Source organism: Oncorhynchus mykiss, chromosome 25 (genome assembly GCF_057628025.1).
Source record: "Oncorhynchus mykiss isolate SJ-2025 chromosome 25, ASM5762802v1, whole genome shotgun sequence".
Lineage (NCBI taxonomy): Eukaryota > Metazoa > Chordata > Actinopteri > Salmoniformes > Salmonidae > Oncorhynchus > Oncorhynchus mykiss.
The window spans coordinates 7,796,179-7,817,351 of NC_143046.1; the positions used below are offsets into that span (position 1 = coordinate 7,796,179).

Genomic DNA, 21,173 nt, shown 5'->3' on the forward strand with positions numbered 1-21,173 from the left:
AGATGGTTTATTGGGGACTATAACCTGTAGTTCAGATGGTTTATTGAGGACTATAACCTGTAGTTCAGATGGTTTATTGGGGACTATAACCTGTAGTTCAGATGGTTCACTGGGGACTATAACCTGTAGTTCAGATGGTTCACTGGGGACTGTAACCTGTAGTTCAGATGGTTTATTGGGGACTATAACCTGTAGTTCAGATGGTTTATTGGATGACTATAACCTGTAGTTCAGATGGTTTATTGGGGACTGTAACCTGTAGTTCAGATGGTTCATTGGGGACTATAACCTGTAGTTCAGATGGTTTATTGGGGACTATAACCTGTAGTTCAGATGGTTTATTGGGGACTATAACCTGTAGTTCAGATTGTTCACTGGGGACTATAACCTGTAGTTCAGATGGTTCACTGGGGACTATAACCTGTAGTTCAGATGGTTTATTGGGGACTATAACCTGTAGTTCAGATGGTTTATTGAGGGACTATAACCTGTAGTTCAGATGGTTCACTGGGGACTATAACCTGTAGTTCAGATGGTTCACTGGGGACTATAACCTGTAGTTCAGATGGTTCACTGGGGACTATAACCTGTAGTTCAGATGGTTCACTGGGGACTATAACCTGTAGTTCAGATGGTTCACTGGGGACTATAACCTGTAGTTCAGATGGTTTATTGGGGACTATAACCTGTAGTTCAGATGGTTTATTGGGGACTATAACCTGTAGTTCAGATGGTTCACTGGGGACTATAACCTGTAGTTCAGATGGTTCACTGGGGACTATAACCTGTAGTTCAGATGGTTCACTGGGGACTATAACCTGTAGTTCAGATGGTTCACTGGGGACTATAACCTGTAGTTCAGATGGTTCACTGGGGACTATAACCTGTAGTTCAGATGGTTCACTGGGGACTATAACCTGTAGTTCAGATGGTTTATTGGGGACTATAACCTGTAGTTCAGATGGTTTATTGGGGACTATAACCTGTAGTTCAGATGGTTTATTGGGGACTATAACCTGTAGTTCAGATGGTTCACTGGGGACTATAACCTGTAGTTCAGATGGTTTATTGGGGACTGTAACCTGTAGTTCAGATGGTTTATTGGGGACTATAACCTGTAGTTCAGATGGTTTATTGGTGACTATAACCTGTAGTTCAGATGGTTTATTGAGGGACTATAACCTGTAGTTCAGATGGTTTATTGAGGGACTATAACCTGTAGTTCAGATGGTTCACTGGGGACTATAACCTGTAGTTCAGATGGTTCACTGGGGACTATAACCTGTAGTTCAGATGGTTTATTGGGGACTGTAACCTGTAGTTCAGATGGTTTATTGGGGACTATAACCTGTAGTTCAGATGGTTTATTGGGGACTATAACCTGTAGTTCAGATGGTTTATTGGGGACTATAACCTGTAGTTCAGATGGTTTATTGAGGGACTATAACCTGTAGTTCAGATGGTTTATTGAGGGACTATAACCTGTAGTTCAGATGGTTCACTGGGGACTATAACCTGTAGTTCAGATGGTTCACTGGGGACTATAACCTGTAGTTCAGATGGTTTATTGGGGACTGTAACCTGTAGTTCAGATGGTTTATTGGGGACTATAACCTGTAGTTCAGATGGTTTATTGGGGACTATAACCTGTAGTTCAGATGGTTTATTGGGGACTATAACCTGTAGTTCAGATGGTTTATTGAGGACTATAACCTGTAGTTCAGATGGTTTATTGGGGACTATAACCTGTAGTTCAGATAGTTCACTGGGGACTATAACCTGTAGTTCAGATGGTTCACTGGGGACTGTAACCTGTAGTTCAGATGGTTTATTGGGGACTATAACCTGTAGTTCAGATGGTTTATTGGATGACTATAACCTGTAGTTCAGATGGTTTATTGGGGACTGTAACCTGTAGTTCAGATGGTTCATTGGGGACTATAACCTGTAGTTCAGATGGTTTATTGGGGACTATAACCTGTAGTTCAGATGGTTTATTGGGGACTATAACCTGTAGTTCAGATTGTTCACTGGGGACTATAACCTGTAGTTCAGATGGTTCACTGGGGACTATAACCTGTAGTTCAGATGGTTTATTGGGGACTATAACCTGTAGTTCAGATGGTTTATTGAGGGACTATAACCTGTAGTTCAGATGGTTCACTGGGGACTATAACCTGTAGTTCAGATGGTTCACTGGGGACTATAACCTGTAGTTCAGATGGTTCACTGGGGACTATAACCTGTAGTTCAGATGGTTCACTGGGGACTATAACCTGTAGTTCAGATGGTTCACTGGGGACTATAACCTGTAGTTCAGATGGTTTATTGGGGACTATAACCTGTAGTTCAGATGGTTTATTGGGGACTATAACCTGTAGTTCAGATGGTTCACTGGGGACTATAACCTGTAGTTCAGATGGTTCACTGGGGACTATAACCTGTAGTTCAGATGGTTCACTGGGGACTATAACCTGTAGTTCAGATGGTTCACTGGGGACTATAACCTGTAGTTCAGATGGTTCACTGGGGACTATAACCTGTAGTTCAGATGGTTCACTGGGGACTATAACCTGTAGTTCAGATGGTTTATTGGGGACTATAACCTGTAGTTCAGATGGTTTATTGGGGACTATAACCTGTAGTTCAGATGGTTTATTGGGGACTATAACCTGTAGTTCAGATGGTTCACTGGGGACTATAACCTGTAGTTCAGATGGTTTATTGGGGACTGTAACCTGTAGTTCAGATGGTTTATTGGGGACTATAACCTGTAGTTCAGATGGTTTATTGGGGACTATAACCTGTAGTTCAGATGGTTTATTGAGGGACTATAACCTGTAGTTCAGATGGTTTATTGAGGGACTATAACCTGTAGTTCAGATGGTTCACTGGGGACTATAACCTGTAGTTCAGATGGTTCACTGGGGACTATAACCTGTAGTTCAGATGGTTTATTGGGGACTGTAACCTGTAGTTCAGATGGTTTATTGGGGACTATAACCTGTAGTTCAGATGGTTTATTGGGGACTATAACCTGTAGTTCAGATGGTTTATTGGGGACTATAACCTGTAGTTCAGATGGTTTATTGGGGACTATAACCTGTAGTTCAGATGGTTTATTGGGGACTGTAACCTGTAGTTCAGATGGTTTATTGGGGACTATAACCTGTAGTTTAGATGGTTTATTGGGGACTGTAACCTGTAGTTCAGATGGTTTATTGGGGACTGTAACCTGTAGTTCAGATGGTTTATTGAGGACTATAACCTGTAGTTCAGATGGTTTATTGGGGACTATAACCTGTAGTTCAGATGGTTTATTGGGGACTATAACCTGTAGTTCAGATGGTTTATTGGGGACTGTAACCTGTAGTTCAGATGGTTTATTGGGGACTATAACCTGTAGTTCAGATGGTTTATTGAGGGACTATAACCTGTAGTTCAGACGGTTTATTGAGGGACTATAACCTGTAGTTCAGATGGTTTATTGGGGACTATAACCTGTAGTTCAGACGGTTTATTGAGGGACTATAACCTGTAGTTCAGATGGTTTATTGGGGACTGTAACCTGTAGTTCAGATGGTTTATTGGGGACTGTAACCTGTAGTTCAAATGGTTTATTGGGGGACTGTAACCTGTAGTTCAGATGGTTTATTGGGGACTATAACCTGTAGTTCAGATGGTTTATTGGGGACTGTAACCTGTAGTTCAAATGGTTTATTGGGGGACTGTAACCTGTAGTTCAGATGGTTTATTGGGGACTGTAACCTGTAGTTCAGATGGTTTATTGGGGGACTGTAACCTGTAGTTCAGATGGTTTATTGGGGACTATAACCTGTAGTTCAGATGGTTTATTGGGGACTATAACCTGTAGTTCAGATGGTTTATTGAGGGACTATAACCTGTAGTTCAGATGGTTCACTGGGGACTATAACCTGTAGTTCAGATGGTTCACTGGGGACTGTAACCTGTAGTTCAGATGGTTTATTGGGGACTGTAACCTGTAGTTCAGATGGTTCACTGGGGACTATAACCTGTAGTTCAGATGGTTTATTGGGGACTATAACCTGTAGTTCAGATGGTTTATTGGGGACTGTAACCTGTAGTTCAGATGGTTTATTGGGGACTATAACCTGTAGTTCAGATGGTTTATTGGGGACTGTAACCTGTAGTTCAGATGGTTTATTGGGGACTGTAACCTGTAGTTCAGATGGTTTATTGAGGACTATAACCTGTAGTTCAGATGGTTTATTGGGGACTATAACCTGTAGTTCAGATGGTTTATTGGGGACTATAACCTGTAGTTCAGATGGTTTATTGGGGACTGTAACCTGTAGTTCAGATGGTTTATTGGGGACTATAACCTGTAGTTCAGATGGTTTATTGAGGGACTATAACCTGTAGTTCAGACGGTTTATTGAGGGACTATAACCTGTAGTTCAGATGGTTTATTGGGGACTATAACCTGTAGTTCAGACGGTTTTTTGAGGGACTATAACCTGTAGTTCAGATGGTTTATTGGGGACTGTAACCTGTAGTTCAGATGGTTTATTGGGGACTGTAACCTGTAGTTCAAATGGTTTATTGGGGGACTGTAACCTGTAGTTCAGATGGTTTATTGGGGACTATAACCTGTAGTTCAGATGGTTTATTGGGGACTGTAACCTGTAGTTCAAATGGTTTATTGGGGGACTGTAACCTGTAGTTCAGATGGTTTATTGGGGACTGTAACCTGTAGTTCAGATGGTTTATTGGGGGACTGTAACCTGTAGTTCAGATGGTTTATTGGGGACTATAACCTGTAGTTCAGATGGTTTATTGGGGACTATAACCTGTAGTTCAGATGGTTTATTGAGGGACTATAACCTGTAGTTCAGATGGTTCACTGGGGACTATAACCTGTAGTTCAGATGGTTCACTGGGCACTGTAACCTGTAGTTCAGATGGTTTATTGGGGACTGTAACCTGTAGTTCAGATGGTTCACTGGGGACTATAACCTGTAGTTCAGATGGTTTATTGGGGACTATAACCTGTAGTTCAGATGGTTTATTGGGGACTATAACCTGTAGTTCAGATGGTTTATTGGGGACTATAACCTGTAGTTCAGATGGTTTATTGAGGACTATAACCTGTAGTTCAGATGGTTTATTGGGGACTATAACCTGTAGTTCAGATGGTTCACTGGGGACTATAACCTGTAGTTCAGATGGTTCACTGGGGACTGTAACCTGTAGTTCAGATGGTTTATTGGGGACTATAACCTGTAGTTCAGATGGTTTATTGGGGACTATAACCTGTAGTTCAGATGGTTTATTGGGGACTGTAACCTGTAGTTCAGATGGTTCATTGGGGACTATAACCTGTAGTTCAGATGGTTTATTGGGGACTATAACCTGTAGTTCAGATGGTTTATTGGGGACTATAACCTGTAGTTCAGATGGTTTATTGGGGACTGTAACCTGTAGTTCAGATGGTTTATTGAGGACTATAACCTGTAGTTCAGATGGTTTATTGAGGACTATAACCTGTAGTTCAGATGGTTTATTGAGGACTATAACCTGTAGTTCAGATGGTTTATTGGGGACTATAACCTGTAGTTCAGATGGTTTATTGGGGACTATAACCTGTAGTTCAGATGGTTTATTGGGGACTATAACCTGTAGTTCAGATGGTTTATTGGGGACTGTAACCTGTAGTTCAGATGGTTCACTGGGGACTATAACCTGTAGTTCAGATGGTTTATTGGGGACTGTAACCTGTAGTTCAGATGGTTTATTGGGGACTGTAACCTGTAGTTCAGATGGTTTATTGGGGACTGTAACCTGTAGTTCAGATGGTTTATTGGGGACTATAACCTGTAGTTCAGATGGTTCATTGGGGACTGTAACCTGTAGTTCAGATGGTTTATTGGGGACTATAACCTGTAGTTCAGATGGTTTATTGGGGACTATAACCTGTAGTTCAGATGGTTCACTGGGAACTGTAACCTGTAGTTCAGATGGTTTATTGGGGACTATAACCTGTAGTTCAGATGGTTCACTGGGGACTGTAACCTGTAGTTCAGATGGTTTATTGAGGACTATAACCTGTAGTTCAGATGGTTCACTGGGGACTGTAACCTGTAGTTCAGATGGTTTATTGAGGGACTATAACCTGTAGTTCAGATGGTTTATTGGGGACTATAACCTGTAGTTCAGATGGTTCACTGGGGACTATAACCTGTAGTTCAGATGGTTTATTGGGGACTATAACCTGTAGTTCAGATGGTTCACTGGGGACTATAACCTGTAGTTCAGATGGTTTATTGGGGACTATAACCTGTAGTTCAGATGGTTTATTGGGGACTATAACCTGTAGTTCAGATGGTTTATTGGGGACTATAACCTGTAGTTCAGATGGTTTATTGGGGACTGTAACCTGTAGTTCAGATGGTTCACTGGGGACTATAACCTGTAGTTCAGATGGTTTATTGGGGACTATAACCTGTAGTTCAGATGGTTTATTGGGGACTATAACCTGTAGTTCAGATGGTTTATTGAGGACTATAACCTGTAGTTCAGATGGTTCACTGGGGACTATAACCTGTAGTTCAGATGGTTCACTGGGGACTGTAACCTGTAGTTCAGATGGTTTATTGGGGACTATAACCTGTAGTTCAGATGGTTTATTGGGGACTATAACCTGTAGTTCAGATTGTTTATTGAGGACTATAACCTGTAGTTCAGATGGTTTATTGGGGACTATAACCTGTAGTTCAGATGGTTTATTGGGGACTATAACCTGTAGTTCAGATGGTTTATTGAGGACTATAACCTGTAGTTCAGATGGTTTATTGGGGACTATAACCTGTAGTTCAGATGGTTCACTGGGGACTGTAACCTGTAGTTCAGATGGTTTATTGGGGACTATAACCTGTAGTTCAGATGGTTTATTGGGGACTATAACCTGTAGTTCAGATGGTTTATTGAGGGACTATAACCTGTAGTTCAGATGGTTTATTGGGGACTATAACCTGTAGTTCAGATGGTTTATTGGGGACTGTAACCTGTAGTTCAGATTGTTCACTGGGGACTATAACCTGTAGTTCAGATGGTTCACTGGGGACTATAACCTGTTGTTCAGATGGTTTATTGGGGACTATAACCTGTAGTTCAGATGATTTATTGAGGGACTATAACCTGTAGTTCAGATGGTTCACTGGGGACTATAACCTGTAGTTCAGATGGTTCACTGGGGACTATAACCTGTAGTTCAGATGGTTCACTGGGGACTATAACCTGTAGTTCAGATGGTTCACTGGGGACTATAACCTGTAGTTCAGATGGTTCACTGGGGACTATAACCTGTAGTTCAGATGGTTTATTGGGGACTATAACCTGTAGTTCAGATGGTTTATTGGGGACTATAACCTGTAGTTCAGATGGTTTATTGGGGACTATAACCTGTAGTTCAGATGGTTTATTGGGGACTATAACCTGTAGTTCAGATGGTTCACTGGGGACTATAACCTGTAGTTCAGATGGTTCACTGGGGACTATAACCTGTAGTTCAGATGGTTTATTGGGGACTATAACCTGTAGTTCAGATGGTTTATTGGGGACTGTAACCTGTAGTTCAGATGGTTTATTGGGGACTATAACCTGTAGTTCAGATGGTTTATTGGGGACTATAACCTGTAGTTCAGATGGTTTATTGGGGACTATAACCTGTAGTTCAGATGGTTCACTGGGGACTATAACCTGTAGTTCAGATGGTTTATTGGGGACTGTAACCTGTAGTTCAGATGGTTTATTGGGGACTATAACCTGTAGTTCAGATGGTTTATTGGGGACTATAACCTGTAGTTCAGATGGTTTATTGAGGGACTATAACCTGTAGTTCAGATGGTTTATTGAGGGACTATAACCTGTAGTTCAGATGGTTCACTGGGGACTATAACCTGTAGTTCAGATGGTTCACTTGGGACTATAACCTGTAGTTCAGATGGTTTATTGGGGACTGTAACCTGTAGTTCAGATGGTTTATTGGGGACTATAACCTGTAGTTCAGATGGTTTATTGGGGACTATAACCTGTAGTTCAGATGGTTCACTGGGGACTATAACCTGTAGTTCAGATGGTTTATTGGGGACTATAACCTGTAGTTCAGATGGTTTATTGGGGACTGTAACCTGTAGTTCAGATGGTTTATTGGGGACTATAACCTGTAGTTCAGATGGTTTATTGGGGACTATAACCTGTAGTTCAGATGGTTTATTGGGGACTATAACCTGTAGTTCGGATGGTTTATTGGGGACTATAACCTGTAGTTCAGATGGTTTATTGGGGACTGTAACCTGTAGTTCAGATGGTTTATTGGGGACTATAACCTGTAGTTCAGATGGTTTATTGGGGACTGTAACCTGTAGTTCAGATGGTTTATTGGGGACTGTAACCTGTAGTTCAGATGGTTTATTGAGGACTATAACCTGTAGTTCAGATGGTTTATTGGGGACTATAACCTGTAGTTCAGATGGTTTATTGGGGACTATAACCTGTAGTTCAGATGGTTTATTGGGGACTGTAACCTGTAGTTCAGATGGTTTATTGGGGACTATAACCTGTAGTTCAGATGGTTTATTGAGGGACTATAACCTGTAGTTCAGACGGTTTATTGAGGGACTATAACCTGTAGTTCAGATGGTTTATTGGGGACTATAACCTGTAGTTCAGACGGTTTATTGAGGGACTATAACCTGTATTTCAGATGGTTTATTGGGGACTGTAACCTGTAGTTCAGATGGTTTATTGGGGACTATAACCTGTAGTTCAGATGGTTTATTGGGGACTGTAACCTGTAGTTCAGATGGTTTATTGGGGACTGTAACCTGTAGTTCAGATGGTTTATTGAGGACTATAACCTGTAGTTCAGATGGTTTATTGGGGACTATAACCTGTAGTTCAGATGGTTTATTGGGGACTGTAACCTGTCGTTCAGATGGTTTATTGGGGACTATAACCTGTAGTTCAGATGGTTTATTGGGGACTGTAACCTGTAGTTCAGATGGTTTATTGGGGACTGTAACCTGTAGTTCAGATGGTTTATTGAGGACTATAACCTGTAGTTCAGATGGTTTATTGGGGACTATAACCTGTAGTTCAGATGGTTTATTGGGGACTATAACCTGTAGTTCAGATGGTTTATTGGGGACTGTAACCTGTAGTTCAGATGGTTTATTGGGGACTATAACCTGTAGTTCAGATGGTTTATTGAGGGACTATAACCTGTAGTTCAGACGGTTTATTGAGGGACTATAACCTGTAGTTCAGATGGTTTATTGGGGACTATAACCTGTAGTTCAGACGGTTTTTTGAGGGACTATAACCTGTAGTTCAGATGGTTTATTGGGGACTGTAACCTGTAGTTCAGATGGTTTATTGGGGACTGTAACCTGTAGTTCAAATGGTTTATTGGGGGACTGTAACCTGTAGTTCAGATGGTTTATTGGGGACTATAACCTGTAGTTCAGATGGTTTATTGGGGACTGTAACCTGTAGTTCAAATGGTTTATTGGGGGACTGTAACCTGTAGTTCAGATGGTTTATTGGGGACTGTAACCTGTAGTTCAGATGGTTTATTGGGGGACTGTAACCTGTAGTTCAGATGGTTTATTGGGGACTATAACCTGTAGTTCAGATGGTTTATTGGGGACTATAACCTGTAGTTCAGATGGTTTATTGAGGGACTATAACCTGTAGTTCAGATGGTTCACTGGGGACTATAACCTGTAGTTCAGATGGTTCACTGGGGACTATAACCTGTAGTTCAGATGGTTTATTGGGGACTATAACCTGTAGTTCAGATGGTTTATTGGGGACTATAACCTGTAGTTCAGATGGTTTATTGGGGACTATAACCTGTAGTTCAGATGGTTTATTGAGGACTATAACCTGTAGTTCAGATGGTTTATTGGGGACTATAACCTGTAGTTCAGATGGTTTATTGGGGACTATAACCTGTAGTTCAGATGGTTCACTGGGGACTGTAACCTGTAGTTCAGATGGTTTATTGGGGACTGTAACCTGTAGTTCAGATGGTTCACTGGGGACTATAACCTGTAGTTCAGATGGTTTATTGGGGACTATAACCTGTAGTTCAGATGGTTTATTGGGGACTATAACCTGTAGTTCAGATGGTTTATTGGGGACTATAACCTGTAGTTCAGATGGTTTATTGAGGACTATAACCTGTAGTTCAGATGGTTTATTGGGGACTATAACCTGTAGTTCAGATGGTTCACTGGGGACTATAACCTGTAGTTCAGATGGTTCACTGGGGACTGTAACCTGTAGTTCAGATGGTTTATTGGGGACTATAACCTGTAGTTCAGATGGTTTATTGGGGACTATAACCTGTAGTTCAGATGGTTTATTGGGGACTGTAACCTGTAGTTCAGATGGTTCATTGGGGACTATAACCTGTAGTTCAGATGGTTTATTGGGGACTATAACCTGTAGTTCAGATGGTTTATTGGGGACTATAACCTGTAGTTCAGATGGTTTATTGGGGACTGTAACCTGTAGTTCAGATGGTTTATTGAGGACTATAACCTGTAGTTCAGATGGTTTATTGAGGACTATAACCTGTAGTTCAGATGGTTTATTGAGGACTATAACCTGTAGTTCAGATGGTTTATTGGGGACTATAACCTGTAGTTCAGATGGTTTATTGGGGACTATAACCTGTAGTTCAGATGGTTTATTGGGGACTATAACCTGTAGTTCAGATGGTTTATTGGGGACTGTAACCTGTAGTTCAGATGGTTCACTGGGGACTATAACCTGTAGTTCAGATGGTTTATTGGGGACTGTAACCTGTAGTTCAGATGGTTTATTGGGGACTGTAACCTGTAGTTCAGATGGTTTATTGGGGACTGTAACCTGTAGTTCAGATGGTTTATTGGGGACTATAACCTGTAGTTCAGATGGTTCATTGGGGACTGTAACCTGTAGTTCAGATGGTTTATTGGGGACTATAACCTGTAGTTCAGATGGTTTATTGGGGACTATAACCTGTAGTTCAGATGGTTCACTGGGAACTGTAACCTGTAGTTCAGATGGTTTATTGGGGACTATAACCTGTAGTTCAGATGGTTCACTGGGGACTGTAACCTGTAGTTCAGATGGTTTATTGAGGACTATAACCTGTAGTTCAGATGGTTCACTGGGGACTGTAACCTGTAGTTCAGATGGTTTATTGAGGGACTATAACCTGTAGTTCAGATGGTTTATTGGGGACTATAACCTGTAGTTCAGATGGTTCACTGGGGACTATAACCTGTAGTTCAGATGGTTTATTGGGGACTATAACCTGTAGTTCAGATGGTTCACTGGGGACTATAACCTGTAGTTCAGATGGTTTATTGGGGACTATAACCTGTAGTTCAGATGGTTTATTGGGGACTATAACCTGTAGTTCAGATGGTTTATTGGGGACTATAACCTGTAGTTCAGATGGTTTATTGGGGACTGTAACCTGTAGTTCAGATGGTTCACTGGGGACTATAACCTGTAGTTCAGATGGTTTATTGGGGACTATAACCTGTAGTTCAGATGGTTTATTGGGGACTATAACCTGTAGTTCAGATGGTTTATTGAGGACTATAACCTGTAGTTCAGATGGTTCACTGGGGACTATAACCTGTAGTTCAGATGGTTCACTGGGGACTGTAACCTGTAGTTCAGATGGTTTATTGGGGACTATAACCTGTAGTTCAGATGGTTTATTGGGGACTATAACCTGTAGTTCAGATTGTTTATTGAGGACTATAACCTGTAGTTCAGATGGTTTATTGGGGACTATAACCTGTAGTTCAGATGGTTTATTGGGGACTATAACCTGTAGTTCAGATGGTTTATTGAGGACTATAACCTGTAGTTCAGATGGTTTATTGGGGACTATAACCTGTAGTTCAGATGGTTCACTGGGGACTGTAACCTGTAGTTCAGATGGTTTATTGGGGACTATAACCTGTAGTTCAGATGGTTTATTGGGGACTATAACCTGTAGTTCAGATGGTTTATTGAGGGACTATAACCTGTAGTTCAGATGGTTTATTGGGGACTATAACCTGTAGTTCAGATGGTTTATTGGGGACTGTAACCTGTAGTTCAGATTGTTCACTGGGGACTATAACCTGTAGTTCAGATGGTTCACTGGGGACTATAACCTGTTGTTCAGATGGTTTATTGGGGACTATAACCTGTAGTTCAGATGATTTATTGAGGGACTATAACCTGTAGTTCAGATGGTTCACTGGGGACTATAACCTGTAGTTCAGATGGTTCACTGGGGACTATAACCTGTAGTTCAGATGGTTCACTGGGGACTATAACCTGTAGTTCAGATGGTTCACTGGGGACTATAACCTGTAGTTCAGATGGTTCACTGGGGACTATAACCTGTAGTTCAGATGGTTTATTGGGGACTATAACCTGTAGTTCAGATGGTTTATTGGGGACTATAACCTGTAGTTCAGATGGTTTATTGGGGACTATAACCTGTAGTTCAGATGGTTTATTGGGGACTATAACCTGTAGTTCAGATGGTTCACTGGGGACTATAACCTGTAGTTCAGATGGTTCACTGGGGACTATAACCTGTAGTTCAGATGGTTTATTGGGGACTATAACCTGTAGTTCAGATGGTTTATTGGGGACTGTAACCTGTAGTTCAGATGGTTTATTGGGGACTATAACCTGTAGTTCAGATGGTTTATTGGGGACTATAACCTGTAGTTCAGATGGTTTATTGGGGACTATAACCTGTAGTTCAGATGGTTCACTGGGGACTATAACCTGTAGTTCAGATGGTTTATTGGGGACTGTAACCTGTAGTTCAGATGGTTTATTGGGGACTATAACCTGTAGTTCAGATGGTTTATTGGGGACTATAACCTGTAGTTCAGATGGTTTATTGAGGGACTATAACCTGTAGTTCAGATGGTTTATTGAGGGACTATAACCTGTAGTTCAGATGGTTCACTGGGGACTATAACCTGTAGTTCAGATGGTTCACTTGGGACTATAACCTGTAGTTCAGATGGTTTATTGGGGACTGTAACCTGTAGTTCAGATGGTTTATTGGGGACTATAACCTGTAGTTCAGATGGTTTATTGGGGACTATAACCTGTAGTTCAGATGGTTCACTGGGGACTATAACCTGTAGTTCAGATGGTTTATTGGGGACTATAACCTGTAGTTCAGATGGTTTATTGGGGACTGTAACCTGTAGTTCAGATGGTTTATTGGGGACTATAACCTGTAGTTCAGATGGTTTATTGGGGACTATAACCTGTAGTTCAGATGGTTTATTGGGGACTATAACCTGTAGTTCGGATGGTTTATTGGGGACTATAACCTGTAGTTCAGATGGTTTATTGGGGACTGTAACCTGTAGTTCAGATGGTTTATTGGGGACTATAACCTGTAGTTCAGATGGTTTATTGGGGACTGTAACCTGTAGTTCAGATGGTTTATTGGGGACTGTAACCTGTAGTTCAGATGGTTTATTGAGGACTATAACCTGTAGTTCAGATGGTTTATTGGGGACTATAACCTGTAGTTCAGATGGTTTATTGGGGACTGTAACCTGTAGTTCAGATGGTTTATTGGGGACTATAACCTGTAGTTCAGATGGTTTATTGAGGGACTATAACCTGTAGTTCAGACGGTTTATTGAGGGACTATAACCTGTAGTTCAGATGGTTTATTGGGGACTATAACCTGTAGTTCAGACGGTTTATTGAGGGACTATAACCTGTATTTCAGATGGTTTATTGGGGACTGTAACCTGTAGTTCAGATGGTTTATTGGGGACTGTAACCTGTAGTTCAAATGGTTTATTGGGGGACTGTAACCTGTAGTTCAGATGGTTTATTGGGGACTATAACCTGTAGTTCAGATGGTTTATTGGGGACTGTAACCTGTAGTTCAAATGGTTTATTGGGGGACTGTAACCTGTAGTTCAGATGGTTTATTGGGGACTGTAACCTGTAGTTCAGATGGTTTATTGGGGGACTGTAACCTGTAGTTCAGATGGTTTATTGGGGACTATAACCTGTAGTTCAGATGGTTTATTGGGGACTATAACCTGTAGTTCAGATGGTTTATTGGGGACTATAACCTGTAGTTCAGATGGTTTATTGGGGACTATAACCTGTAGTTCAGATGGTTTATTGAGGGACTGTAACCTGTAGTTCAGATGGTTTATTGGGGACTATAACCTGTAGTTCAGATGGTTTATTGGGGACTATAACCTGTAGTTCAGATGGTTTATTGGGGACTATAACCTGTAGTTCAGATGGTTTATTGGGGACTATAACCTGTAGTTCAGATGGTTTACTGGGGACTATAACCTGTAGTTCAGATGGTTTATTGAGGGACTGTAACCTGTAGTTCAGATGGTTTATTGGGGACTATAACCTGTAGTTCAGATGGTTTATTGGGGACTATAACCTGTAGTTCAGATGGTTTATTGAGGGACTGTAACCTGTAGTTCAGATGGTTTATTGGGGACTGTAACCTGTAGTTCAGATGGAAATGTAGAGAAATAATGTCCGATGTTCAGTGGTCAGAGACAATAGGATGGGCATCCACTGCACATGGCCAACGTTCCTGTTAGTGTGTTTTCCCCCTTTCGAGCAAAGGTGCATTTGGTTATTTCTTCCGGGTACCCTTCTTTTATATCTCACTGGCCTGTTCCTCTGCCTGTCCCAAACAGCAAACCCTGGAGAACAACCTCACCAACCTGGTGAAGAGAAACAGTGAGCTGGAGAACCAGATGGCCAAACTCATCCAGATCTGTCAGCAGGTTGAGGTGAGTCGAGGGCTGTTTCTGTGACCGTGTTACCATGACCACAGTCAAATTCCATGTGACCGTGTTACCATGACCACAGTCAAATTCCATGTGACCGTGTTACCATGACCACAGTCAAATTCCATGTGACCGTGTTACCATGACCACAGTAAAACTCCATGTGACCGTGTTACCATGACCACAGTAAAACTCCATGTGACCGTGTTACCATGACCACAGTAAAACTCCATGTGACCATGTTACCATGACCACAGTCAAATTCCATGTGACCGTGTTACCATGACCACAGTCAAATTCCATGTGACCGTGTTACCATGACCACAGTAAAACTCCATGTGACCGTGTTACCATGACCACAGTAAAACTCCATGTGACTGTGTTACCATGACCACAGTAAAACTCCATGTGACCGTGTTACCATGACCACAGTCAAATTCCATATGACCGTGTTACCATGACCACAGTAAAACTCCATGTGACCGTGTTACCATGACCACAGTCAAATTCCATGTGACCGTGTTACCATGACCACAGTCAAATTCCATGTGACCGTGTTACCATGACCACAGTAAAACTCCATGTGACGTGTTACCATGACCACAGTAAAACTCCATGTGACCGTGTTACCATGACCGCAGTCAAACTCCATGTGACTGTGTTACCATGACCGCAGTCAAACTCCATGTGACCGTGTTACCATGACCGCAGTCAAATTCCATGTGACCGTGTTACCATGACCACAGTCAAACTCCATGTGACGTGTTACCATGACCACAGTAAAACTCCATGTGACCATGTTACCATGACCGCAGTCAAACTCCATGTGACTGTGTTACCATGACCGCAGTCAAACTCCATGTGACCGTGTTACCATGACCGCAGTCAAATTCCATGTGACCGTGTTACCATGACCACAGTAAAACTCCATGTGACGTGTTACCATGACCACAGTAAAACTCCATGTGACCATGTTACCATGACCGCAGTCAAACTCCATGTGACTGTGTTACCATGACCACAGTAAAACTCCATGTGACCGTGTTACCATGACCAAAGTCAAATTCCATGTGACCGTGTTACCATGACCACAGTAAAACTCCATGTGACCATGTTACCATGACCGCAGTCAAACTCCATGTGACTGTGTTACCATGACCGCAGTCAAACTCCATGTGACCGTGTTACCATGACCGCAGTCAAATTCCATGTGACCGTGTTACCATGACCGCAGTCAAATTCCATGTGACCGTGTTACCATGACCACAGTAAAACTCCATGTGACGTGTTACCATGACCACAGTAAAACTCCATGTGACCATGTTACCATGACCGCAGTCAAACTCCATGTGACTGTGTTACCATGACCACAGTAAAACTCCATGTGACCGTGTTACCATGACCAAAGTCAAATTCCATGTGACCGTGTTACCATGACCACAGTCAAATTCCATGTGACCGTTCGAGTCACGGTTATCTCCTCTTACGCATTCTGGACATGCTTTGGTATTAACCAACTCGCTAGCTAATGGTCTGGTACTCAGGCCTCTATTGTCCCTCCATCAGGTCCTAATGGTCTGGTACTCAGGCCTCTATTGTCCCTCCATCAGGTCCTAATGGTCTGGTACTCAGGCCTCTATTGTCCCTCCATCAGGTCCTAATGGTCTGGTACTCACTCAGGGCTCTATTGTCCCTCCATCAGGTCCTAATGGTCTGGTACTCATGCCTCTATTGTCCCTCCATCAGGTCCTAATGGTCTGGTACTCAGGGCTCTATTGTCCCTCCATCAGGTTACTAATGGTCTGGTACTCAGGGCTCTATTGTCCCTCCGTCAGGTCGTAATGGACTGGTACCCAGAGCTCTATTGTCCCTCCATCAGGTCCTAATGGCCTGGTACCGAGAGCTCTATTGTCTCTCTAACCGCTCTGACATCAATGCAAATGATTATTGGAGGACCCAAAAAAGCCGATACCGATTAATCGGACAATTTTTTAAAATGTATTTATTTATTTGTAATAATGACAATTACAACATTACTGAATTAACACTTTTATTTTAACTTAATATAATACATCAATAAAATCTATTTAGCCTCAAATAAATAATGAAACGTTAAATTTGGTTTAAATAATGCAAAAACAAAGTATTTTAGGAGAAAGTAAAAGTGCAATATGTGCCATGTAAGAAAGCTAACATTTCAGTTCCTTGCTCAGAACATGAGAACATATGAAAGCTGGTGATTCCTTTTAACATGAGTCTTCAATATTCCCAGGTAAGAAGTTTTAGGTTGTAGTTATTATAGGAATTATATAACTATTTCTCTCTATATCATTTGTATTTCATATACCTTTGACTATTGGATGTTCTTATAGGCACTTTAGTATTGCCAGTGTAACAGTATAGCTTCCGTCCCTCTCCTCGCCCCTACCTGGGCTCGAACCAGGAACACATCGACAACAGTCACCCTCAAAGCATCGTTATCCATCGCTCCACAAAAGCCGCGGCCCTTGCAGAGCAAGGGGAACTACTACTTCAAGGTCTCAGAGCAAGTGACGTCACCGATTGAAACGCCACTAGCGCGCACCACCGCTAACTAGCTAGCCATTTCACATCGGTTACACCAGCCTCATCTCGGGAGTTGATAGGCTTGAAGTCATAAACAGCGCAATGCTTGAAGCACAGCGCGAAAGTGCTGTTTGGATGAATGCTTACGAGCCTGCTGCTGCCTACCAACGCTCAGTCGGACTGCTCTGTCAAATATCAAATCATAGACTTAATTATAACATAATAACTCACAGAAATACGAAGGCTCCTGAAACAGTGGTTGATGCGTGGAATGAAATAAACCCAGACATTTATGAAATCTTGTGTGAAAGCAGAGTTTTTAATGGTTGCCACTGAATAGAGAAGTATCTATCTATCAGAGTAGCATAATATGTGTATATAATACTAATACGTTTATTTCCCAGACTAGCTTAATATGTGTATATAATACTAATATGTTTATTTCCCAGACTAGCTTAATATGTGTATATAATACTAATACGTTTATTTCCCAGACTAGCTTAATATGTGTATATAATACTAATACGTTTATTTCCCAGACTAGCTTAATATGTGTATATAATACTAATATGTTTATTTCCCAGACTAGCTTAATATGTGTATATAATACTAATATGTTTATTTCCCAGACTAGCTTAATATGTGTATATAATACTAATATGTTTATTTCCCAGACTAGCTTAAAATGTGTATATAATACTAATATGTTTATTTCCCAGACTAGCTTAATATGTGTATATAATACTAATATGTTTATTTCCCAGACTAGCTTAAAATGTGTATATAATACTAATATGTTTATTTCCCAGACTAGCTTAATATGTGTATATAATACTAATATGTTTATTTCCCAGACTAGCTTAATATGTGTATATAATACTAATATGTTTATTTCCCAGACTAGCTTAATATGTGTATATAATACTAATATGTTTATTTCCCAGACTAGCTTAATATGTGTATATAATACTAATATGTTTATTTCCCAGACTAGCTTAATATGTGTATATAATACTAATACGTTTATTTCCCAGACTAGCTTAATATGTGTATATAATACTAATACGTTTATTTCCCAGACTAGCTTAATATGTGTATATAATACTAATATGTTTATTTCCCAGACTAGCTTAATATGTGTATATAATACTAATATGTTTATTTCCCAGACTAGCTTAATATGTGTATATAATACTAATATGTTTATTTCCCAGACTAGCTTAATATGTGTATATAATACTAATACGTTTATTTCCCAGACTAGCTTAATATGTGTATATAATACTAATATGTTTATTTCCCAGACTAGCTTAATATGTGTATATAATACTAATATGTTTATTTCCCAGACTAGCTTAATATGTGTATATAATACTAATATGTTTATTTCCCAGACTAGCTTAATATGTGTATATAATACTAATACGTTTGTAGGTGCTTATCTGGCATGATTGAAAAAACGAACACGCCTCCATTCGAGTGCATACGGGAGACATGTCATTTTTCCCCTGCCCCTGTTCCTGCCTATTTGATAATGGACCATTATACTTTAAATCTAAACTAATTTGACATATTAGCAAAGATAAGATTTAAATAGAGCATTGTCTGATGGGGTGTGCGTCGTGCCTAAGAACAGCCCTTAGCCGTGGTATATTGGCCAAATACCACACCTCCTCGGGCCTTATTGGTTAATTATATTCTTCTTACTATAAAATCATATCTTATAAGATAATGGCACAGGAATTATAAGCATATATTGTCTGCTAAATGAACAAGTCTACAGCCGATGGCACAGAGCATAGCCAGATAACATACAGTGGACCAACTCATACTCTGTTCTTCTGAAATTCATTTTCTTCCTATCATAATGTTTCTTTAGACCTGAATAAAATAAATCATGGATTTATTGTGATGGTGAATATTAAATAGATGTATTATGCTTTTTTTTTTTTGAATATTGAATGCTGTTCCAAATGCGTCTTTTATGCGTGGAGGCTTTGAGATGCTAAACGTGTTTATGTTAATTCATGGTCGACCGGCATGCATTTGTATGACAGTAACTGTCTGACAAAATGTCATCACCTTCACAACCCTAGGTGATTATCTCAGTCAGATCTGTCAACAGGTAGAGGTGATTATCTCAGTTAGATCTGTCAACAGGTAGAGGTGATTATCTCAGTCAGATCTGTCAACAGGTAGAGGTGATTATCTCAGTTAGATCTGTCAACAGGTAGAGGTGCTTATCTCAGTCAGATCTGTCAACAGGTAGAGGTGAGTCAGTCAGTCAGATCTGTCAACAGGTAGAGGTGATTATCTCAGTCAGATCTGTCAACAGGTAGAGGTGGTTATCTCAGTCAGATCTGTCAACAGGTAGAGGTGATTATCTCAGTCAGATCTGTCAACAGGTAAAGGTGATTATCTCAGTCAGATCTGTCAACAGGTAGAGGTGATTATCTCAGTCAGATCTGTCAACAGGTGAAGGTGATTATCTCAGTCAGATCTGTCAACAGGTAGAGGTGATTATCTCAGTCAGATCTGTCAACAGGTGGTAAATATTACAAAAATTCCCTGGGTTTGCAGATGGCTCTGGAACCAAAACAATGAAGTCCTTGATCTCATTCCAGTCAGATTCCACTGTTACATCAGGTTGACATTACATTATTTAATATGCCTTGCTTATTCCCTCTTACAGTGCTGACATTCCCCCAATTGCAAAATTTCACATCAGAGATACTGCTGGTAGGCATCTGAATGCAATGCATTGTGGGGAATCCTCCAACTGGGAAACAGTATTAAACTTTGGTGTATCTGCTGATGTCTCTGTCTCTAAGTGTATACTGTGGTGGTAAATCTGTAATTAACCGTTAGAGTCAGAGATACAGGAGTGAGTAAATACTGATGACTAAAGTCAAATGGTGTCCATGAGAGAAAAACCCTCCATTTTACATTGGACAGAAACTCAATGTACAAATCTCTATCTCTGCATGGGTTCAACCAATGAGGAGGGACAGTGTCCGGCTAAGCATCAAGGATAGAGCCAGCCACGGTTCAGGGTGGTGGGTGGGAGGGGGGGGGGGGCTGTATAATCAATCGAGGGATATTGGTTTGTTAATGACATCTCAGGCTTCTAGTGTAGTGATACTGCCAGCTGTCCAATATTTACCATCTCAGGCTTCTAGAGTAGTGATGCTGTCCAATATTTACCATCTCAGGCTTCTAGAGTAGTGATGCTGTCCAATATTTACCATCTCAGGCTTCTAGAGTAGTGATGCTGTCCAATATTTACCATCTCAGGCTTCTAGAGTAGTGATGCTGTCCAATATTTACCATCTCAGGCTTCTAGAGTAGTGATGCTGTCCAATATTTACCATCTCAGGCTTCTAGAGTAGTGATGCTGTCCAATATTTACCGTCTCAGGCTTCTAGAGTAGTGATGCTGCCAGCTGTCCAATATTTACCTCCTGAGTCTGAGGATGTGACCCAAATGGCACCCTGTTCCCTATAGAGTGCACTACTTTTGACCAGAATGGCACCCTATTCCCTATATAGTGCACTACTTTTGACCAGGGCCCATAGGTAATAGGGCTGCCATTCAGTAATCTCAGAACTATTGAGAACCACACACTGAAATTATGCCTTTCCTTTGGACCTTGACTCTTAGAAAAGCCAGATGTTCTACCTCAAGACCGGAGAAAAAAAATGACATTCAAACGTTGTCGTGAGATCCTCTCCGTGCTTTCATACAGTAACCTTC

The 21,173-nt window shown here is 40.9% G+C and overlaps 1 protein-coding gene across 5 annotated transcripts in view; it reads left to right on the top strand.

Annotated features, from left to right (window-relative positions):
- LOC110504507 (E3 ubiquitin-protein ligase MID2) overlaps window positions 1-21,173 on the top strand; it is a 247,304-nt gene that overhangs the window by 164,496 nt on the left and 61,635 nt on the right. For 4 of the 5 annotated variants that reach the window (XM_036970549.2, XM_036970547.2, XM_036970548.2 and 1 more), the window contains one exon: window positions 14,763-14,858. The exons of the other annotated variant lie outside the window; for it this stretch is intronic. In XM_036970549.2, coding sequence (XP_036826444.1) covers window positions 14,763-14,858 — 96 coding nt within the window. The remainder of the gene's footprint in view (window positions 1-14,762; window positions 14,859-21,173) is intronic. 5 annotated transcript variants of the gene reach the window in all.